The sequence below is a fragment of the Dasypus novemcinctus genome, chromosome X (assembly GCF_030445035.2).
Source record: "Dasypus novemcinctus isolate mDasNov1 chromosome X, mDasNov1.1.hap2, whole genome shotgun sequence".
Lineage (NCBI taxonomy): Eukaryota > Metazoa > Chordata > Mammalia > Cingulata > Dasypodidae > Dasypus > Dasypus novemcinctus.
In genome coordinates, this window is record NC_080704.1 from 127,993,020 (window position 1) to 128,016,042 (window position 23,023).

General features: G+C 37.1%; 1 protein-coding gene across 2 annotated transcripts in view; it reads left to right on the forward strand.

The window, feature by feature from the left end:
- Positions 1 to 23,023, forward strand: part of WDR44 (WD repeat domain 44) — a 102,877-nt gene that overhangs the window by 52,042 nt on the left and 27,812 nt on the right. For both annotated transcript variants that reach the window (XM_058291653.2, XM_071212941.1), the window contains exons 11-13: positions 1,977 to 2,115; positions 3,319 to 3,383; positions 22,827 to 22,940. In XM_058291653.2, coding sequence (XP_058147636.1) covers positions 1,977 to 2,115; positions 3,319 to 3,383; positions 22,827 to 22,940 — 318 coding nt within the window. The remainder of the gene's footprint in view (positions 1 to 1,976; positions 2,116 to 3,318; positions 3,384 to 22,826; positions 22,941 to 23,023) is intronic.

Consider the following 23,023-nt stretch of genomic DNA (forward strand, 5'->3'; position numbering starts at 1 on the left):
TGTGATTTTTTAAAAAATGCTTTCCAGATTACATTTGGCTTGCTATAGCCTTTCAAATTTGTCTTAACTGGAAGGAAACAACCATAAATATTTTAGATGGTGGTCAGATTGGAATTTAAATTTTGGTGTTTATCATCTATACTTATATACTTATACTTTATAATGTTTGAGTTGATTATAGTACTATAGAATCTGATAAATTAAACTATATTTACTCTTTCATTTTCTCCTGTTTTAAGTAAAATCCCATTAAAATGGACTCCAAGTGACACATTTCTTAATATACTTGAATTTTGAAAAACGGAACATTATTCTAGGAAATAAGCTGTTGCCTCTAACTTGGATAATCATGTCAATATGCATAGATGTGTATTGTAATAGTATTTGTTATAATGGGATTTGGCCTTTCCAACTTAAGCGTTCATGTTCTTTTACTCCTTCCTTCCCCCACCCCCTTCACATACACTTCTCCACTGTTTTCAGTAACTAGAGCTTCTAGCCATATACTGCAAAATCTTATTTCTTTTTTTTTTAATTTTTTAATTATCTTTTTTTTTAAGTTAAAAGATCACCCAAAACGTTACACTAAAAAACCAAAGAGGGGGAAGCAGCTGTGGCTTAATCAGTTGGGCTCCTGTCTACCATATGGGAGGCCCTGGGTTTGTGTCCCGAGGCCTCTTTGTGAAGGCAGGCTCGCCCGTATGCCACGGAGTGCTGTCCAGCCTGCAGGCACCGAAGATAGCCAACTCAGCAAGGTGGCACAACAACAACAAAAAAAAAAGGAGACAAGCAAAAACACAGAAGAGCATGCAGCGAATGGACACAGAGAGCAGACAGCAAGCAAGCTGCAAGGGGGGGAGGGGAAAAATTAAAAAATTAATAAATACAGACACAAAAGAACGCACAGCGAATGGACACAGCAGATAGCATGCAAGAAGCCACAAGGGGGGGTTAATTCTTTTTAAATTATAAAAAAATCTAAGAGGTTTCCATATACCCCACTCCCCATCCCCCCCCGCCCCCATCATTTTTTAATTGTATTTGTTGAAGATACATAGATCACAAAAAATGTTACATTAAAAAATATGAGGTTCCCATATACCCCCCACCACCCCCTACCCCACTCATCCCACATCAACAACTTCTTTCATCATTGTGGCAAATTCATTGCATTTGGTGAATACATTTTGAAGCACTGCTGCACCGCATGGATTATTGTTTACATTGTAGTTTGCACTCTTCTTCCAGTACATTCAGTGGGTTATGGCAGGAAATATAATGTCCGGCATCAGTCCCTGCAATATTAGGACAACTCCAAGTCCCCAAAATGCCCCCACATCACATCTCTTCTTCCCTCTCCCTGCCCTCAGCAATTATCATGGCCACTTTCTCCGCAGCAATTCTACAATTTCTTCCATTACTTGTCACAGTAGTTCTATAGTAGAATATCAGTAAGTCCACTCTAATCCATAAAATCTTTTTTCTTGAGGAAAATCAGGGCAAGACCCCACCATTTCAACACATCTTCCAAATGTCCAGTGTAACGAGGGTTACTGCTAAGGTGGGCATTGCTCTTCTCTCAGCCATGGTCAGGAGTTGTTAGTGCTATGCTGAAGGCACTATCCCACCCCACTCTAGGAGCAAGGAGACTGAGAGGTCCCAAAATAGGAATTTTGCTTTTATAATTATGATTTCTGGCCACTTGAGAACTCTCATTGCCATTAATGTGTAGGCAAGGATTTGCATCTTCAAGTTGTTAGTTTAGACTATGGCAAACTGCAACTGTCTTATCCCATCTTTCTTCTGAAAGTCCCTCCTTATAATATTATAGCCACATTTGATTTTCCGCATTGTGTTGTTAGTAATGTGATGATTATCTTACTATGTATAATTTGGCATAACTTTTTATTAACATTGGCTTAAGATATTGTCTTGGTTTTTAAAGTAATAGATTTGAAACTTCCTTTGTTTCTTAGGGAGCTGTATGGACCATGAAATTTTCTCACTGTGGCCGATTACTTGCCTCAGCCGGGCAGGATAATGTAGTGAGAATATGGGCCTTAAAAAATGCTTTTGACTATTTCAACAATATGCGAATGAAATATAACACTGAAGGTATTTTTCATTTATTTATGGGTTTTTACATCTAGATAAATACAGAATTTTAAAATTTTCAGTATGATAATGATCTCTTTATCTGACAATCATTTGCTGCAGCCGCTACTTTCCATAACAGCTACAAACCTAAAATTAAGACAGAAGCAAAGTCTCTAAGATCAGTGCAATAGCCACCACAAAGCTTTTGAATTTGTCACTTTCTAGGTGTAGCATGTAGGTAATTTCCTTAAATATTGAGAACAAACTTACCTGGTTTCCTCGGCAACCTTCAAATTTTTTAGGTTAAAATGAAATATCTGATTAATATAGAAAAAGAATGAGAACGTTACAACTATGTAAACATTTATATATCATTGGTAGGTTATCAGGAAAGTATGTAGAGTTAATGTAAATAAGGGGTTTTAGTTTATAGGATTCCTTTCCTGTAATTATTTAACTGTGGAATATATTTTCTCCACCCTACCCCACCCCACCCCACCTCCAGTCAACCAAGGCTGAAAACAGGAAATTAAGGGATGGGAGAAACATGCATAGTACAGTAGGAGAAGGTTTATTAACAAAGGAGAATAGAGGCGGCCATGGGAGAGTATAGTGGAAGCACCGATTTGAGAAACATAGATGCCGAGGAGGATTTACAAAACTAGCCAGCTAGGCCCTATGTACTTGAGTAGCCCTTGTGGGTATTGCTTGCATTATGCTACTATACGTAATTGAAGATGATGAAGATGATACATAATTGACAAGTTAAACTGTTTACTATACCACGAGCTTTTCTAGTCCTAGCTATTGGTCCTTTCTTTATCACCCTTCCTGGAGCAGAACACCTTATTTCATCTTGCTATTTGTTATAACTAATAAGAATTTATTCACTATGAATATTGAGAATTTAACAGTATATTGTTTACTAAATTAGGGAAATGGTTAGGTCATTTTACTCAGATTTTACATAAAAAAGGTAAGTATTTTGGTACTTAAAGGATCATGCTAAGTCTCCCAACAAAGAAAAACCAAAAAAAAAGGATTATGCTTCACTTGTTTAGAAAAATGTATTTTTCCAGAATACTATACACTCTGACTATTAATTAGGTATTACTGAGTCATTATTTATGGTTGTTAATATTTTTTGGGTGTGTGGTGTGTGTGTGTATATATGTATGTATGTACATATCTGCCTTTTCACAATTATTATGTTGTTTTTAGGACGTGTGTCCCCATCACCTTCTCAGGAAAGTCTAAGTTCATCAAAATCTGATACAGATACAGGGGTATGTTCATTGTTTATGGTTATTGTGTAATGCTATAATTTTATTTCTTTGCTATAAAATACCTTGTTTATCAGAAATTACAGGGATGCGGACTTGGCCCAATGGATAGGGCGTCCGCCTACCACATGGGAGGTCCGTGGTTCAAACCCCGGGCCTCCTTGACCCGTGTGGAGCTGGCCTATGCGCAGTGCTGATGCGCGCAAGGAGTGCTGTGCCACACAGGGGTGTCCCCCACGTAGGGGAGCCCCACGCAAAAGGAGTGCGCCCCGTAAGGAGAGCCGCCCAGCACAAAAGAAAGGGCAGCCTGCCCGGGAATGGCACCGCACACATGGAGAGCTGACACAAGATGATGCAACAAAAAGAAACACAGATTCTCGGTGCTGCTGATAAGGATAGAAGTGGTCACAGAATACACAGCAAAAGGACACAGAGAGCAGACAACTGGGGGGGGGGGGAGAGATAAATAAAAAAATAAATCTTGGGGGAAAAAAAAGAAATTATAGTTCCATGAAGGCACTTGATTTAAGATGTAGAGTAAGAAACAAGAATATCTTCTAATAGAATTGGTAAATGAGAAATTTGATGTTTAAAGGTTGCCAATGAACAGTTATTACTCAAGCTACCAAACTACTAATGTAAACTTAAAACAAAATCCTCTTCTCTCAAATTCAACAAGAAAGGGGATGGGGGGGGGGGGAAGGGGAGAAATAAGTAAAATAAATCTAAAAAAAAATTTTTTTAATAAAATTAATAATGGATACCTGGGGAAGAGGTAATTAATGAAAGGAAAAAAAGATATTCAAACATATTAATCATTCAATCTTCATTGTTTAATGATGCATCACAGTTTCAGGTAGTTTAAAATATCTTTATGATTTATCCTCATTTACCCTTTGAGCTGCAAGGTTAAATATAACCAATTTTAAAACTAGAATGCACAACACAAAAGATTACCCTGAATTGTCCCCTGTGCTACTTGTCTATTGGGGACAATATAAAAGGTAGAACCTAAAATGGCCACCTGCTCAACAATATTTTCCTAGAATTTCATTGACTAATAGTATTTGACACTTGCTTTTCCCTACTTTAAACAGACCTCTCTCAGCTTCCATGGTTCTGTTTTTCCTTGTTCTCTTCTTATATGCCTGCTGACTCTCTTCCACCCACTTAAATGTTGCTGTTTCTCAGAGTTCTTTCCTTGGCCATTCTCAGTATATCTTATATTTTCTGTGTGATCTCATGCATCTATAAGCCAATAACTCCCTGCTCACTTTCTTCAGTTCTGGAAAGGTTTTAGATCCATAATTCTTGGTTTCCTTTTTATCTGTTAAACAGCAGTGGGATATTTTTATGTATGCTGTTTTATAACCTGCCCGTTTCATATAACAATTTATAGTGTAAATCCACCTATGTGTTCTTCAAGCACATTGGTTTTTTTTTAAAGCAATTTTATTGACATATACTCACAAACCATACAATCCATCTAAATTGTACTTTCAGTGGCTTTTGGTATAATCACAGAATTTTACATTCATCACTGCAATATTAGAGCATTTCATTACTCCAAAGAGAAAAACCTGCTATCCCTTAGCAATCACCTCTCATTCCCTCTATCCTTCCTCTGCCATACATAACCACTAATCTAATTGTCTCTGTAAATTTATATTTATTTACATTTGTATAGATGAAATCAAACAATATGAAGTACTTTGTGTCTGGTTTCTTTCACTTAGCATAATTCATTTTTTTCTTACAGTCGATGGGAAAATAATAATATGTTACTATTCCCTATAGTCTATAGTTTGTTTTATGTGTATTTTGCCCAAATGCCACCGTTATTAACATTTTGTAATATTAATGTATTTGGTCTGCTTCTCACAAAAACATTCTTATATTTGCACTATTAACCACACTCACTGTCCATAAGAGGATTCACTATGCTTTTCATCCTTGAGCTTTCCTTCTAGTGAAATACACATCTTTAAACTTTCCCTTTCAACTGCTATCATACTGATATTTTAGTACTGCTAGTTACAATCTCTATAATGTGCTATCATCACCGCTATCCATTTCCAAGTGTTTATAATCAACCTGATTACAAATTCTGCACAAATAAGCCTCAACTCGCCATTTTCTATCCTCCTTCTATCTTCTGATGACCTATATTCTAGCTATTAACTCCATGAGTTTGCTCATTATATTATGTTCATGTTAGTGAAATCCTACAGTATTTGTCAGGCTTCCTTCATGCAACATAATCTCCTCAGGGCTTATCCATGTTTTCATATGTATTATGACTTCATTTCTTCTTACAGCTGAATAATATTCCATTGTATTTATATACCACAATTTGTTCCCATTTTGAGTTGTTTCCATTTTGTGGCAATTGTGAATAATGCTACTATGAGCATTGGTTTATAAATGTCTGTTCATGTCTCTGCTTTCCAGTCTTCTGAGTATATACCTAGTAGTGGAATTGCCGGATCATATGGCAGATCTATATTTAACTTCCTTAGGAACCAACAGTCATCCACAGTGGCTGCACATTCTACATTCCCACCAACAGTAAATAAATGTTCCTATTTCTTCACATCCTCGCCAATACTTGTAGTTTTCTGGTTTTTTTCAATAGTAGCCATTCTAATAGTTGTGGGATAATATCCAATTGTAGGTTGGATTTGTATTTCCCTAACAGATAGCAGTGTTGACATCTTTTCATGTGTTTTTTTTTGTTTTTTGTGTGTTTGGTGGGGTTTTTTGGCCATTTGTATTTCCTCTTTGGAAAATGTCTCTTTAAGTCTTCTGCTCATTTTTTGATTGGGTCATTTGTCTTGTTATCATTGAGTTGTAGGATCTCCATGTATCATGGTTATTAAATTTCTGTTAGATACGTGGTTTCCCAATATTTTCTCCCATTGAGTAGGCTGCCTTTTTACGTTCTTGACAAAGTCCTTTGAAGCACAAAAGTGTTTGATTTTATGAAGGTCCCATTTACCTGTTTTTCCTTTAATTTGTACTTTGAGTGTAAGGTCTAAGAAACCACTCACTACCACCAGATCTTGAAGAGATCTACATTTTATTCTATTTGTTCTATTTGTTTAGGTCTTTGATCCATTTTGTCTTGATTTTTGTATAGGGTGCGAGATAGGGGTCCCCTTCATTCTTTTGTATATGGATATCCAGTATTCCCCGCACAGTTTGTTGAAGAAATGATTCTATCCCAGCTGAATGGACTTGGTAGACTTGTCAAAAATCACTTGACCAGGAAGTGGATGTGGCTCGAGCAGTTGAGTGCCCGCCTCCCACATAGGAATTCCTGGGTTCAATTCCTGGTGCCTCCTGAAAAAATCAAAAAGAAACAAGCAAAAAAAAAAAAACAACTCAGACTCAGGGAAGTGAATGTAGCTCAGTAGTTCAGTGCTGGCTTCTCACATATGACGTCCCAGGTTCAATCCCTGGCTCCCCAGTACCTCAGAAGAAAAAAGATCACTTGACTAATTCAATTCCATTGGTCAGCATGTCTGTCTTTATGCCAATACCATACTGTTTTGACCACTACATTGTTATAACATGCTTTAAGGGCAGGAAGTATGCATCCTTTGACTTCATTCTTTTTTAAGATATTTTGGCTGTTCAGGGTCCCTTTCTCTTCCAAATAAATTTGGTAATTGACTATTCCATTTCTGTAAAGTAAACTGTTGGAATTTTTATTGGAATTGTATATAAATGAATTTTGGTAGAATTGAAATCTTAATGATATTTAGTCTTGAAGGCCATGAACACACAATATCCTTCTATTTAGGTTTTCTTTGATTTCTATTAGCAATATTTTTACTTTTCTGAGTGCAAGTTTTTTACACTCTTGGTTAAATTAATTCCTACATATTTGATTTAGTTGCTATTTTAAATGAAATTTTTTTCTTGATTTCCTCCTCAGATTGTTCATTACTAGTAGCAACACTACTGATTTTTGCATATTGAGCTTGTATCCTGCCACTTTGTTTAATTATTTATTAGTTCTGATAGCTTTGTTGTAGATCTTTCAGAATTTTCTAAACATAGGATCATGTCATCTGCAAATAGTGAAAATTTTCCTTCTTTTCCAATTTGGATGCCTTTTATTTCTTTTTCTTGCCTTATTGTTCTAGCTAGAACTTTGAGCACAGTGTTGAATAACTGTGGTGATAGTGGTCATCCTTGTCTTGTTCCCAAATTTAGAGGGAAAGCTTTCGGCCTTTTCTCGTTGAGTACAATGTTGGATGTGGGTTTTTCATATATACCCTGTATCATATTTAGGAATTTTCCTTCTATTCCTATCTTTCTAAATATTTTATCAAGAAAGGATGCTGGATTTTGTCAAATGCCTTTTCTGCATCAATCGAAATGATAATGTGGTTATTTTCTCCTTTGATTTCTCATTGTGATGTACTACATTAATGGATTTTCTTATATTGAACCACCCTTGCATACCTGGAATAAAACCCACTTGATCATGGTGTATAATTCTGTTAATAGGTTGTTGGATTCTATTTGCAAGTAATTTTTTGAGAATTTTTGCATCTAGATTCATTAGAGTGATTGGTCTATAATTTTCTTTTCTTGTAGTATCTTTGTCTGGCTTTGGTATTGAGGCAATGTTGGCTTTGTAAAATGAATTAGGTAGTTTTCCCTCCTCTTCAGTTTTTTGGAAGCATTTGAGCAGAATTGGTGTTAATTCTTCTGGGAATGATTGGTAGAATTCACCTGTGAAGCATCTCTTGGGAGGTTTTTCATGACTGATTCAATCTCATTACTTGTAATTGGTCTGTTCAAGTCTTATATTTCTTCTGCAGTCATTGTTAGGCTGTGTATTTCTAAGAATTTGTCCCTTTCATCTAGGTTGTCTACTTTGTTGGCAGTTTTCATAATATCCTCTTCTTATCCTTTTATTTCTCTATATTTCAGTATCATTTTATTGATACATATTAATAAACATATGATTCATCCAAAGTGTGCAGTCAGTGGAATTTGCTATAAACACATAGTTGTGCGTTCATCACTTCAATCATTATTAGAACATTTTCATTATTTCAATAATAATAATAAACAAAAAACAGACAAAAAGAAAATTCCTTACCTCTCAATCTCTATATGCTTCCCCCACTGTACATAGCTGCTGTTTCAGGCTATACTACCCAAAATATATCATCAGTGACTGTTAGTATAATCACAGTTTCTCCATTCATCATCTCAAAAATTTTGGAGTAATTTCATTACTCCAAAATGAAAGATTCCACACCCCTTAGCATTCCTTCCTCAGACCTACATAACTGCTAATCTACTTTCATCTTTATAAGTTGATTTATATTTACATTTTATATAAATGGAAATATATAATATGTAGTACTCTGGTTTCCTTCACTTAGTATAATGTGGTTTTTTTGTCTGATAGTAATATTTTATACTATTAACGTACATTTGTTCAGCTTCAAAGAAAAACGGTCATATATGCAATTCTACCTATATTCATATTTCACATAATATATTTATATTTCACATAATATAGTTATATTTCACATAATATAGTTAGTTCATAATAGGGCAGTCACGCAGTATTTGTCCTTTTGTGTCTGTCTTGCTTCACTCAACATCAAGTCCTTCGTGTTCATCTATGTTGCCATATGTTTTAAATTTCATTTCTTTTTACCACTGTATAGGATTCCATCATGTGTATACTCCACTATTTGTTTATCCATTCATCAGTTGTTGGCACCTGGGCTGTTTCCAGCTTTTGGCTATCATGAATAACCTGTTCGTGTCACTGCTCTCAGTTCTTATATATCTAGTAATGATATTCCCGGGTTACATGGCAAGTCTATATTCAACTTCCTCAGGAACTGCTAAACAGTCCTCCACAGGCAGTACCATTCTACATTCCTCCCAACAGTGAATAAGTGTTCCTATCTCCCCACATCCTCTCCAAAATTTAGTTTTCCGACTTTTTAATAACGGCCAATCTAATATGTGTGAAATGATATTTGCATTTCCCTAATCACAAGTGATGTTAAACATTTTTTTCATGTGTTTCTTTGCCATTTGTATTTCTTCTTTGCACAGTTGTCTCTTCAAGTCTTTTGCCCATTTTTTAATCAGGTAGTTTGTCTTTTTATTGTTCAGTTATATGAACTCCTTATATATCATGGCTATTGAACCCTTATCAGATCTGTGATTGCCAAATATTTTCTCACATTGAGTAGGGTGCCTTTTCACCCTTTTGACAGTCCTTTGAGGTGCAAAAGCGTTGAAGTTTGAGGAGATCCCATTTACCTATTTTTTCTTTTGTTGCTTGTGCTTTAGGCATAAGCTTTAAGAAACTGCCACCTACCACAAGGTCTTGAAGATGTTATCCTACATTTTCTTCTAGGAGTTTCATGGTTGTTATTTTTATATTCAGGTCCTTGATCCATTTTGAGTTGATTTTTGTATAAGATGTGAGATAGGGGTCTTCTTTGTTTCTTTTGAATATGGTTATCCAATTCTCCCAGTACCATTTGTTGAATAGACTGTTCTGGCCCAGCTGGGTGACCTAAACAGCCTCGTCAAAACTCGCTTGACTGTAGATGTGAGGGTCAATTTCTGAGTTCTCTATTCACTTCCATTGTACAATCTGTCTGTCCTTATGCCAGTAACATGCTATTGTTACCAGTGTAGCTAAGTAATATGTTTTAAAGTCAGGAAGTGAGAGTCCTCCAACTTCTTTCTTCTTTTTTAAGACATTTTTTGTTATTTGGGGCCCCTTACCCTTCCAAATAAATTTGACTATTGGCTTTTCAGTTTCTGCAAAAAAGGCTGTTGGGATTTTTATTAAGATTGCATTGGAGAAGCAGATTTGGCTCAACAGACAGAGCATCTGCCTACCACATGGGACGTCCAAGGTTCAAACCCAAGGCCTTCTGACCTGTGTAGAGCTGGCCCATGTGCAGTGCTGATGAGCACAAGGGGTGCCATGCCATGCAGGGGTGTCCCCTGCATAGGGGAGCCCCACACACAAGAAGTGCGTCCCATAAGGAGAGCCGCCCAGCACAAAAAAGTGCAGCCTGCCCAGGGTGGTGCCGCACACATGGAGAGCTGATGCAGCAAGATGATGCAACAAAAAGAGACACAGATTGTGAGTGCCACTGACAAGAATACAAGTGGGCATAGAAGAACACACAGCTAATGGACACAGAGCAGAAACTGGGGGGGGGGTGGAATAATTAATTAATTAATTTAAAAGATTGCATTGAATCTGTAAATCAGTTTGGATAGAATTGGCATGTTAATGATACTTAGTCTTCCAATCCATGAACACGGACTGTCCTTCCATTTATTTAAGTCTTCATCAGTTTTTTTTTAAGATTTTTATTTTCTCTCCCCTTCCCCCCCCTCACCCCAATGTCTCCTTTCTGTGTCCCATTCACTGTGTGTTCTTCTGTGTCCACTTATATTTTTGTCAGGGGCACCGAGAATCTGTGTCTCTTTTTGTTGCGGCATCTTGCTGCATCAGCTTTCCATGTGTGTGGCACCACTCCTGGGCAGGCTGCACTTTTTTCATGTGGGGCAGTTCCTTGCATGGGGCTCCCCTACACGGGGGACACCCCTTTGTGGCATGGCATTCCTTGCACGCATCAGCACTGCATGTAGGCCAGCTCACCACACGGGTCAGGAGGCCCTCAGTTTGAACCCTGGACCTCCCATGTGGTAGGTGGATGCTCTTATCAGTTGAGCCAAATCCGCTTCCCATTTGTCAGTTTCTTTTAGCAATATTTTGTAGTTTTCTGAATACAAGTCTTTTATGTGCTTTGTTGACTTTATTCCTAAATATTTGATTGTTTTGTTGCTATTATAGATGAAATTTTTTTCTAATTTCCTCCACAAATTACACATCAGTAGTGTATAGAAATGCTATTGATTTTTGTGTACTAACCTGTTTCCCATCACTTTGCTGAACTCGTCTGTTAATTCTACTAGCTTTGTTGTGGATTTTTTAGGATTTTCTACATACAGGATCATTTCATCAGCTAATAGTGAAAGTTTTACTTTTTCCTTTCCTATTTGGGTACCTTTTATTTCTTTGTCTAACCTAATTGCTCTAGCTAGAACTTCTAGCCCAATATTGAATAATAATGGGGACAGTGGTCATCCTTGTCTTGTTCCTGATCTCAATGAGAAAGCTTTCAGTCTTTCACCATTGAGTACAATGCTAGCTGTAGGTTTTTCATATATGCACTTCACCATATTGAGAAAACTTCCTTCTATTCCTATCTTTTTGAGTGTTTTTATCAGGAAAGGTGTTGTATTTTATCAAATGCCTTTTCTGCATCAATCAAGAGGATCATGTGATTTTTCTTCAATTTATCAATGTAGTTTATTAAATTAATTGATTTTCTTGTGTGAAAACACTCTTGCATACCTGGGATAAAACCCACTTGATCATGGTGTATAATTCTTTTAATGTGCTTTTGGATTCTGTTTGCAAGTATTTTGTGGAGGATTTTTGCATCTATATTCACTAGGGATATTGGTCTGTAATTTTCTTTTTTTGTAGTATCTTTATCTAGTTTTAGTATTAGGGTGATGTTGACTTCATAGCATTAGTTTGGTAGCATTTTTTCCTGTCTAATTTTTTGGAAGAGCTTGAGCAAGATTGGTATTAGATTGTCTTTCTGTGATCAGTAGGATTCACCATTGAAGCTATCTAGCCTTAGGCTTTTCATCTTTGGAAGATTTTTGATGACTGTTTCAATCTCTTCACCTATGATTGGTTTGTTGAGGTCTTCTATTTCTTCTAAATAAGTCAGTGTAGGTGCTTCTTGTGTTTCCAGAAAATTTTCCATATCATCTACATTTTCTAGTTTTTTGGCATACAGTTGTTTATAGTATCCTCTCATGATCACTGCTATTTCTATGGGGTCAATTGTAATATCTACCCTCTCATTTCTGGCTTTACTTATTTGTGTCTTTATCTTTTTTTCTTTGTCAGTCTAGCTAAGGGTTTGCCAATTTTATTTTCTCAAAGAACCAACTTTTGGTTTTGTTGATTCTCTCTTGTTTTTGGTTGTTTTTTTTTTAAAGATTTATTTTTATTTATTTATTTATTTCCCCTTCCCTCACCCCCCCCCCCCCCACTGTTTTCTGCTCTCTGTGTCTACTTGCATTCTTGTCAGTGGCACTGGGATTCTGTGTCTCTTTTTTTGTTGTGTCATCTTGTGTCATCTCGTCAGCTCTCTCTGTTGCGCCACTCCTAGGCAGGCTGTACTTTTTTTCACACAGGGCGCACTCCTTGCACATGGGACTCCCCTACGCACGGCACACCCCTGCGTGGCATGGTACTCCTTGCCTGCATTAGCGCTGCGCGTGGGTCAGCTCACCACACAGGTCAGGAAACCCTGGGTTTGAACCCTGGACCTCCTATATGGTAAGCAGATACTCTGTCAGCATCCCTCTAACAGGGAAGCCAAATCCGATTCCCTATTTATTTGTTCTTGATTTCATTTATTTCTGCTCTGATCTTTACTATTTCTTCCCTTTTGCTTGTTTTGGGATTAGTTTTCTGTTCTTTATTTCTGAAGGACAGCTTTGCCTGATACAGAATTCTTGGCTGGCAGTTTTTCTCTTTCAGTACTTTAAATATATCATACCACTTCTTTCTCTCCTCCATGGTTTCTAATGAGCAGTTGGTACTTAATCTTTTCAAGTTTCCCTTGTATGTGATGCGTTCCTTTTCTCTTGCTGCTTTCAAAATCTTCTCTTTATCTCTGATATTCATCATTCTGAATAATAGGTATCTCGGGGTACGTCTGTTCATGTTTATTCTCTTTATGGTGGATTGTCCTTCTTGGATATTGATATTTATGTCTTTCATAAAAGTAGGAAAGTTTTCAGTCGTTTCCTCAAGTATTCTTTCTGCCCCTTTTACATTCTCTTCTCCTTCTGGGACACTGATAATATGTATGTTTTTGTGTTTCACATTGTCATTCAATTCCTTGAGGGACTGTTCCATTTTTTCCATTCTTTTTTCTTTCTGTTTTCCTGTCTTTTCCAGTTCAGATGTACTGTCTTCCAAAATCACCAATTCTGTCTTCAGGTATTTCAAATCTGCCTTTATGTGCCTCTAATGCATTTTTAATTTCATCCATTGTGTCTTTCATTCCCATAAGGTCAGTTATTTTTCTTTGAAGACTTTCAAATTGTTCTTTATGCTCACCCAGTGTCTTCTTAATGTCCTTTATCTCTTTAGTCATATTTTCTTTCAATTCTTTAAGATTATTTAGGAGAGTTGTGTGATCATCATTAATTAATTTTCTCAAGTCCTCAATCTCTTCAGGATATTTAGTTTGTTCCTTTGGCTGGGCCATCTCTTCTTGTTTCCTAGTATGGCTCAAATATTTGCTGATGTCTAGGCATCTGATATGTTGGTAAATTTACTCTGATGTCCAATTTCTATCTCTGGCCTCTTGTTATTTTTTCACAGCTCTTTGATATTTGGTTCATCTTATCTTTGAAATTGCCCAGCCTAAGTTACCAAAATCGTGCCAGGGACTCACTAACGGGTTGCAGACTTTCTCCAAGAGTGGGGTAAATAGAGCTCTATAAGCAGTTTATGGCCATGTTATTTCCAGACCGTCCAGCAGATGGCGCTCATTGGCGTACCTTTCTGAGGAGGTATCTCTCTCTCTCTGTTTTCCGTTGTTTTCATCTGGCCAGAGCCGAGATTCAAAGTGGACTCTGCTGGCCATATTCACTGAAGAAAAGCACCTCGACTTGCCTTTCCTTTTCCCTTTTAACAGCTGGCAGGAAGGAAGACCTCTCCTCCCCTTTCAGTTAGCTGAAATGAGGAGAAGCTTTACAAACCCCGCTGAATATCTCCGGGGTGAGGGAGAGGAGCCCTTCCTGGCAGCAGGGAAGTTTAGCAACTCACAGTTCGTTGTTTTGGTTTCTTCCTCTCTCTGTCCGTCACCCTCCTGTGAGTTGTGAATCACTGTTCTGGTCTGCTGACCCCCAAAGCAGGTCCCTCAGGCAGCCTTTGGCTGTTTCTCCTTTGTTTTTGTGAGAGCGGAGACTTTTCTTCCTCATCCGTCGCCATGTTCCCACCAGAAGTCCTCACTTTTTTGTTGCTCTAGCTAAGGGTTTGTTTATTTTGTTGATCTTCTCATGGAACCTGCTTTTGCTTTTGATGGTTCTCTCTATTGATTTTTTGTTCTCGATTTCATTTATTTCTGTCCTAATCTTTGTTATTTCTTTCATTTTACTTTGGGATTATTTTTTGGGTTCCTACTATGTGTTAAGCACTGTTCTAGGAGCTGTGGATATAGTAATGAACTAACGAGACAAAATAATCTCTGTTCTTATAGAGCTTAACTTCTGTGAAAAGAGACAGAAACAAAATATGCAAATTTGTAATATATTAGATGGTAATAAGCCTCATGGAGAAAAAAATAAAGAAGTTAAAGTGGGGTGGGGCAAATAACATGGATACGCAAAGCTTCACTGAGATGTCATTCAAGCAAAATCTGAATGGGGTGAAGGAGTGATCATATGGATATCTGGAGAAGAGCATTCCAGGTAGCAATGAGATCTCAGTATCTGGATCCAAGTGAGTGAGGGGCAGAGTAATAGGAAATGAAGTCCCAGAGGTGGGGATGCGAGATAAGAACAGGTAGGAGATTTCAAGAACTTGGGCTTTTCCTCCAAGGGAAATGGAAGTGAGTGGCGGGTTTTTTTTTTTAAACATTTAACTACATAATCTGACATATTTTTAAAGACTATAGAGTTATATTTTAAAACACACTTTTGGACAAATGGTGAGTCAAGGAGGAAACAGCAAAAGAAATCAGTAACTACCTTGAAATGAATGAAAATGGCAGCACAACGTATCAAAACCTGTGGGATGCAGCAAAAGCTGTACTGAGAGGAAAACTCATAGCCATAAATGCCTATATTAAAAAAGAAGAAAGAGCTAAAATCAAAGACCTAACTGTATACCTGGAGGAATTAGAAAAAGAACAACAAACTAACCCCAAAGGAAGTAGAAAGGAGGAAATAAAAATTAGAGTAGAAATAAATGAAATTGAAAATAAGAAAGCACTAGAAAAAATAAATCCAAAAGCTGGTTCTTCAAGAAAGTAATAAAATTGACAAACCCTTAGCTAAACTAACAAAGGAAAAAGGAAAGAAAATGCAAATACACAAAATAAGAAACAAGGATGGAGATATCACCACTGACTCCAGAGAAATATAAAGTATCATAAGAGGATACTTTGAAAAATTATATTCCAACAAGATGGACAACATAGAGGAAATGGGCAAATTCCTAGAAATGCACAAGCAGCCTCCATTAATGAAAGAAGAAATTGATGAACTCAACAGACCAATCACGAGTAATGAGATAGAATTAGTAATCAAAAACTTCCCAACAAAGAAGAGCCCAGGACCAGACAGTTTCACAAGTGAATTCTACCAAAACATTGTGAAAAGAACTAACATCCTGCTTAAACTCTTTTAAAAAAATAGAAGTGGGGGAACATTGCCTAACTCATTCTATGATGTCTACATCACCCTAATACCAAAGCCAAAGAAAGACACCACAAGAAAGGAAAACTATAGACCAATCTCTCAAATGAACCTAGGTGCTACAATCCTCAACAAAATACTTGCTAATCGCATTTAGCAACACATCAAATGAATTATACACCATGACCAAGTGGGTTTCATCCCTGGTGTACAAGGATGGTTCAACATAAGAAAATCAATCAATGTAATACACCACATAAACAGGTCAAAAGAAAAAAACCACATGATCATTTCTATAGATGCAGAAAAAGCATTCGACAAACTACAGCACCCTTTCCTGATAAGAACACTTCAGAAGATAGGAATAGAAGAAAACCTCTTCAACATCATAAAGGGTGCATATGAAAAGCCCACAGCTAACATCATAGTCAACAGAAAAATCCTAAAAGCTTTCCATTTAAGATCATGAACAAGCCAAGGATGCCCACATTCACCACCCCTATTTAACATTGTGTTAGAAGTACTTGCTCGAGCACTTAGAGAAGAAAAAGTTTGAAAAGGCATCCAAATTGGAAAGGAAGAAGTAAAAATTTCACTGTTTGCAGATGACATGATGCTATATATAGAAAGTCCTGAGAAATCTACAACAAAGCTTCTAGAGTTCATAAATGAGTTCAGTAAAATCACAGGTTGTAAGATCCATGTGCAAAAGTCAATAACATTTCTGTACACCAACAATGAACAATCTGAGGAGGAAATCAAGAAAAATATCCATTTACAATAACAATGAAAAGAATCAAACACCTAAGAATAAATTTAACTATAGGTGTAAATGACTTATATGCAGAAAACTACACAATACTATTAAAGGAAATCAAAGAAGGCTTAAATAAATGGAAGAATGTTACCTGTTCATGGATAGGAAGACTAAACATCATTAGGATGTCAATTCTACCCAAATTGATGTACAAATTTAACACAATCCCAATACAAATCACCACAGCATTTTTCACTGAATTGAAAAAACTAACTGAAATTTATCTGGAAGGGCAAGAAGCCCTGAATAGCCAAAGACATATTGAAAAAGAAAAACAAAATCGGAAGAATCACACTACCTGACTTTAAAAATTACTACAAAGCCAGAGTGGTCAAAACTGCATGGTATTGGCACAAGGATAGACATAATGACCAGTGGATCTGAATTGAGAGTTCTGATGTAGATTCTACATATACAGTCAATTGATATTTGGACAAGGTCACCAAGCTCATTCAACTGGGTGAAAATGGCCCCTTCGACTAATGGTCTGTATCTTTTAAAAATAAATAAACAATCTATTAAAATATGAAGCTAATTCATGAATATATGTTCCAACTCTATAGTCTCAGTAGTGTAATGTCTTATAAAAGTTAGGTTTTTATAAATTGTAGTGACAAACATATAACATTTGCCATTTAACCATTTAAAAAAATTTTAATTATCTTTTTCTTAAAGATACATGGTTCACACAAAATGCTACATTAAAAAATATAAGAGGTTCCCATATGCCCCACTACCCCCCCCCTCCCACATCAACAACCTTCTTCATTGTTGTGGCACATCCATTGCATTTGATGAGTACATTTTGGAGCATTGCTACACAGCATGGATTGTAGCTTATGTTGTAGTTTACTCTTTCTCCCAGTCCATTCAGTGGGTTATGGTGGGATATATAGTGTAAAAAGAAGAAAAAAAAGATGCTATATATATATATATATACCAAGAAAAATAGGAGCTCCCCCCACCCAGTGCCAAAGGATCTTTTCTATCTCCTGGCATCCTCTCAAGCTCATTACTTCAACATTTGGACTTGTCACCTCATGGAATTAATCTGGTTGAATTTTAACTTTGGGCAAACCTTAAGGTTTTCTAAAAGTTCCTTTGGATTTTCCATAAAAACCCATTCCTTGAGATTCAGAAAGCTTTTTAAATCTAATTTTATTAGCAGATTTTTTTGTAAAGCAAAACAATAAAAGAATGACCACACTTGAAATAGGATGTCAGTTTAAATTTACAAATTGTATTAAAATTTTTGTTTGCTTCCCAAAAAAATGAAGCTAAGAAAATAACCAAATACTATTAATAAGAAAATGAGACAATAATGATAGTTTTCAAAATAACAAGTTAAGTACAATTTTTTTTAATTTGGAATAATAAAAAAATAAATAAAAATGTAAAGTTTTTTTAAAAATTGGACATTATGTCTTTCATCACTGTACAATCTGTTATCTTGTATGTACAGTGACATTTTCTTCTTTTTATTCCCCCAGTATCTTACTTGTTTTTCATGTTGTCTTCAAAGAAGCTTTAGGTTACAAAAAAGTCATGTACAGAACAGGCGATTCTCATGTACCCAACATCCTCCCCCTTTTCCCCTTTCCCCTATTAATAACATTTTACAAGTGGATGGTATATTTGTTACAATCGATGCATTAATATTGAAACATTGCTACTAATATGGTCAATGATTTACATTATGGTTTATATTTTAGAACATTCAGTTGTATACGTTTTGATGAAATTTCACATGGCTTGTATCCAGAATTGCAAGATCATGTAGAACATTTCCGTTGCCCCCAAAATGCGCCATGTCCCATCTATTGTATTCCTCTGTTCCCTCCCCTCAGGACTTATGGCAAACACCAAGCTTCACTCCTTGAAGAACAAGCTTCATAGTTACTTGCAACAATATTGAGGGCTTGACATTGAAAGCAGGGAAATGAACAGATATATGCACACCAGTGTTCATAGGGGCATTATTCACTGTTCCCAAAAGTTGGCAACAACCCAAATGTCTATCAACTGATGAATGGATAAACAAATTGTGGTATATGCATACAATGGAATGTTACTCAGCTGTGAGAAGGAATGCAGTATTAATACACGGGATAATGTAAATCTTGAAGACCTTATGTTGAGTGAAGCAAGCCCAGCAGTGAATGAGAAATATTACATGACCTCACTGATATGAATTAAGCAAATTGAGCAGACTCACAGATCTAGAGCCTGGAAGATAGTTTTACAGGAGACAGAAAGGGAGAAGAAGTTGGTGATCCAATGCCCTTATGGGCAAAATCTATAAGGTGGAAGTGTGTAGTTATGCAGTGGATGGGTATGACTATGATGCATTGACACTATTGGGTTGGGCGGTGCTGCTTTATAAAAGGGTTTTCATCATACTGTTCTTACAGTAGCTAAAATTTGAACAACTTCAATTTCTAACAGCTGAAAAATTAAAACTATGGTATAATAAATAACACATGCAGTCCTTAAATTGTTTTCAAAGATTATTTAATGACATTAAGACATAAAGTGAAAATAGGATTTAAAAATTGATGCAATATTATCCAAATTTTTACTTTAAGTCTTTTATTTATAAATATATTTAAGAGGAAGTGGATATGTCTCAAGCAGTTGGGCACCCGGCTACACATGGTAGGTTCCCGGGTTTGGTTCCCAATGCCTCCTAAAGAAGACAAGCAAGATGGTGAGCTGACGCAACAGGCTGGTGTGGCAAGCTGATACAAAAGATGATGCAACTGAGAGACACATCAAGGAAACACAATGAGGAAGCAGGAAGCAAAAGTGGCTCAAGTGATTGGGTGCCTCCCTCCTGCATGGGAGGCTCCGGGTTCAGTTCCCGGTGCCACCTTAAAAAGAAAAAAAAGAAGATGAGCACACAACGAAAAGACACAGCAAGCACAAAAAACAAGGGGGGACAGAAATTTAAAAATAAAGACTTAAAGGATATATTCTCAATTATCATTAGTAGGATTTTAATTGATTTTTATTTCTTTGTATTTCTGTGTTTTTCAAAACTTGTCTAATAAACTGACCTTTTATTAAAACAGAAGTCTCAAGTTTAAGCCTTTTGACCCAGTAACACTCCTTATATAAGGATAAAGAAATAGTTAAACATAGAAAAAGATTCTCTGACATGTACATTGATGCTATTTATATTAGCAAAAATAAATAAATTGTCTAAATAACTAACAAATGGAGAATGATTAAATCATGATGCACCCAGGGAAGCAGATTTGACCCAACAGATAGGGCATCCGCCTACCACATGGGAGGTAAAAGGGTCAAACCCAGGGCCTCCTGACCTGTGTGGAGCTGGCCCACACGCAGTGCTGATACACCCAGGGAGTACCCTGCCACACAGGGGTGTCCCCGCGCAGGGGAGCTCCACGCTCAAGGATTGTGCCCCGTAGGGAGAGCCATGCAGCGCAGAAGAAAGTGCAGCCTGCCCAGGAATGGTGCCACACACACGGAGAGCTGACGCAGCAAGATGACGCAACAAAAAGAGATACAGATTCCTGGTGTGGCTGACAAGAATACAAGTGGACACAGAAGAACAGCAGCAATGGACACAGAGAGCAGACAACTTGGGGGGGTGGGGGAGGAAGGGGAGAAAAATAAATTTAAAATCTCAAAAAAAATTATAAAAATGCTATGGCTACAAGTAGTACAAGTAGCTTTATTTTTAAAAAATCATGATGCACCTATATTATGCAGCTGGTAAATATTTTCAGTGAAATAAGAAAATGCTCATGGTATTAAAAAAAGGAGGATAAAGAATTGTGCATACACTATGATCTCAGTCATATTTTAAGAAATGAAAGATTGGGAAGCGGACTTGGCCCAGTGGTTAGGGCGTCTGTCTACCACATGGGAGGTCTGCGGTTCAAACCCCGGGCCTCCTTGACCCGTGTGCAGCTGGCTCATGCGCAGTGCTGATGCGGGCAAGGAGTGCCCTGCCATGCAGGGGTGTCCCCGTGTAGGGGAGCCCCACGCGCAAGGAATGCGCCCCGTAAGGAGAGCCGCCCAGCGCGAAAGAAAGTGCAGCCTGCCCAGGAATGGTGCCGCACACACGGAGAGCAGACACCACAAGATGACGCAACAAAAAGAAACAAATTCCCATGCTGCTAACAACAACAGAAGCGGACAAAGAACATGCAGCAAATAGACACAGAACAGACAATTGGGGCAGGGGAAGAAGGGGAGAGAAATACATAAATCTTTAAAAAAAAAAAAAAAGGAAGACTGAAGATGGTCAAAATATTAGCAAGTTATAGGTAATTTTAATATTTTATTTTCTTTCTATATTGTCTGAATTGTCTATCCTGAGTATGTATTACTTCATACTCAAACACTATTTAAATGCCTTGAAAAAAAGATAGAGTGCCAGGAGAAAGAAATGTTTAAGGAGGAAAGAAGAGGTCTGGAATCACTTCTAGGGAATATATGCTGAGGAAAAGTAAATGAATGGTTATTAAACAGAAAGTTCAATTTTATGTAATATGGCAAACCTGTTTAGTTTTATGTCTTCCAGCAGTGCTTATTAGTCTGACAGCAAACCTAGCAGAAGTCACTGTAGTCACCTAGGGTTAGGAGTGTGTGGCAAAGGGTCAGGAAGTCTTAATTTCTGGTCATCCTCCATATTTGACATGTTTTTGTAAACTGTAAAGTTCTAGAAAGATGACAGTGGTAATTTTCATCTGTCACCATGTCCTAGTTCAAGCCCTGATCATTCGTACTTAAACTTACTGTTCTTTCTTCCTCCAAGCCTACCAAACCATCTTTTACATTATTCCCAGAGTTCTTTTTCTAAAGTACTGGTCATATCGTGTTATCTTTCCTTTTCAGCAACCTGTGTTGGCTCTCCGTCACTTTAGAATGTCGGAACTTTTAAGCCACAGATTCTGGTCTCAATGTACCTTTCTACCCTAATCCCTTACTGTACCTCCATATACTTTTTTCTCTGTCCTCATCATCCTACCTACCCTTTCCTAAAAAGGCTTAGCTAACACTCCGTATTTTTGCTTATCCTATAGCCTCTAAAACATTTGACAGACCAAGTGGACTTACAGTTAGATGACTTGTGTTCTCACTTTGTTCTGCTGTTTACAGATAACTGTGTGACCTTTAGTATGTTATTTTAACCTCACTGAGCCTCAATTTTTAAAAATTTCTTCCTTTTCCTAATGTTAAATACCTACCTCAAGGAGTTATTAGGATTCATTCAGATAATGAATGCAAAAGCATGCTATAAACTAATGCATGCCACAAACATATGGCATTATTTTCTACCTACCTCTGTCAGGATGCTTTTGACTTCAAATAACAGAGCCCCAACTGAAAAAGTCTTAAACAATGAGGAAGCAATTCTGGAGGTAAGGCAGTTCCCAGGTTGGTTTATTCAGCAGCTCAATAGTATCTTGAGGGAAATGGGATCCTCCCAACTTCCTGCTCTGCTATTCTTTGTTGTTTTGTTCTCTTGGGCTTCCCTTTGTGGTCCTAAAATGATGGTTATAGTCTTATGTGTCATATGCAGACAGCAACGTTCAGAAGTGGAAAAGGAGACGTTGCTTTCATATGCCCCCTTTTAAGAGCTAAAAAATCTTTCTGGAAGCCTCTTCTTACCCCTTCTCCACCCCGTTAGCTTTCTTGATATCTAACTGATGAAAATTGTAGTTCATGCTCATGCCTAAACAAATAGTCCCTGGGAAAGAGAAAGAGCTAATCTTGATTAGCTTAGAATCAATCATGATTCACCGCCTGGTGCTAGCTCCCAAGTCTCCTGAAGGAACAGGTGCTCAAAAAATGACCAAGTGGGGGCACTCTGTTAGAGGGGAAAAGACTGTGATAGCACGATGTCTTCAGATATGATCGTAGTTTGTTAAGGTGAGGAGATAAAAGAAGAGATGATAAGTAGTAGATTCAGCATTAAGAGAAATTTGCTAATAGTGTAACAAGATTTCTTTCAGGCATCAGATAAAATGATAAGAGAACAAGGGGGGTGGAAAGAATATAAGACTTTTGTTTTGCTGGTTTTACATCTCAGTTTTAAAGTTTGTCTTATGTCTAAATAGGTATGCAGTGGAACTGATGAAGACCCTGATGATAAAAATGCACCATTTCGGCAACGACCATTTTGCAAATATAAAGGACATACTGCTGATCTCCTTGATCTTTCATGGTCTAAAGTAAGAAATACTTACTTGAATTGCGTATTACTTGTAGTAACTATGACTTTAGGATTAAAATAAAGGTTTTATTTGTAGGATTG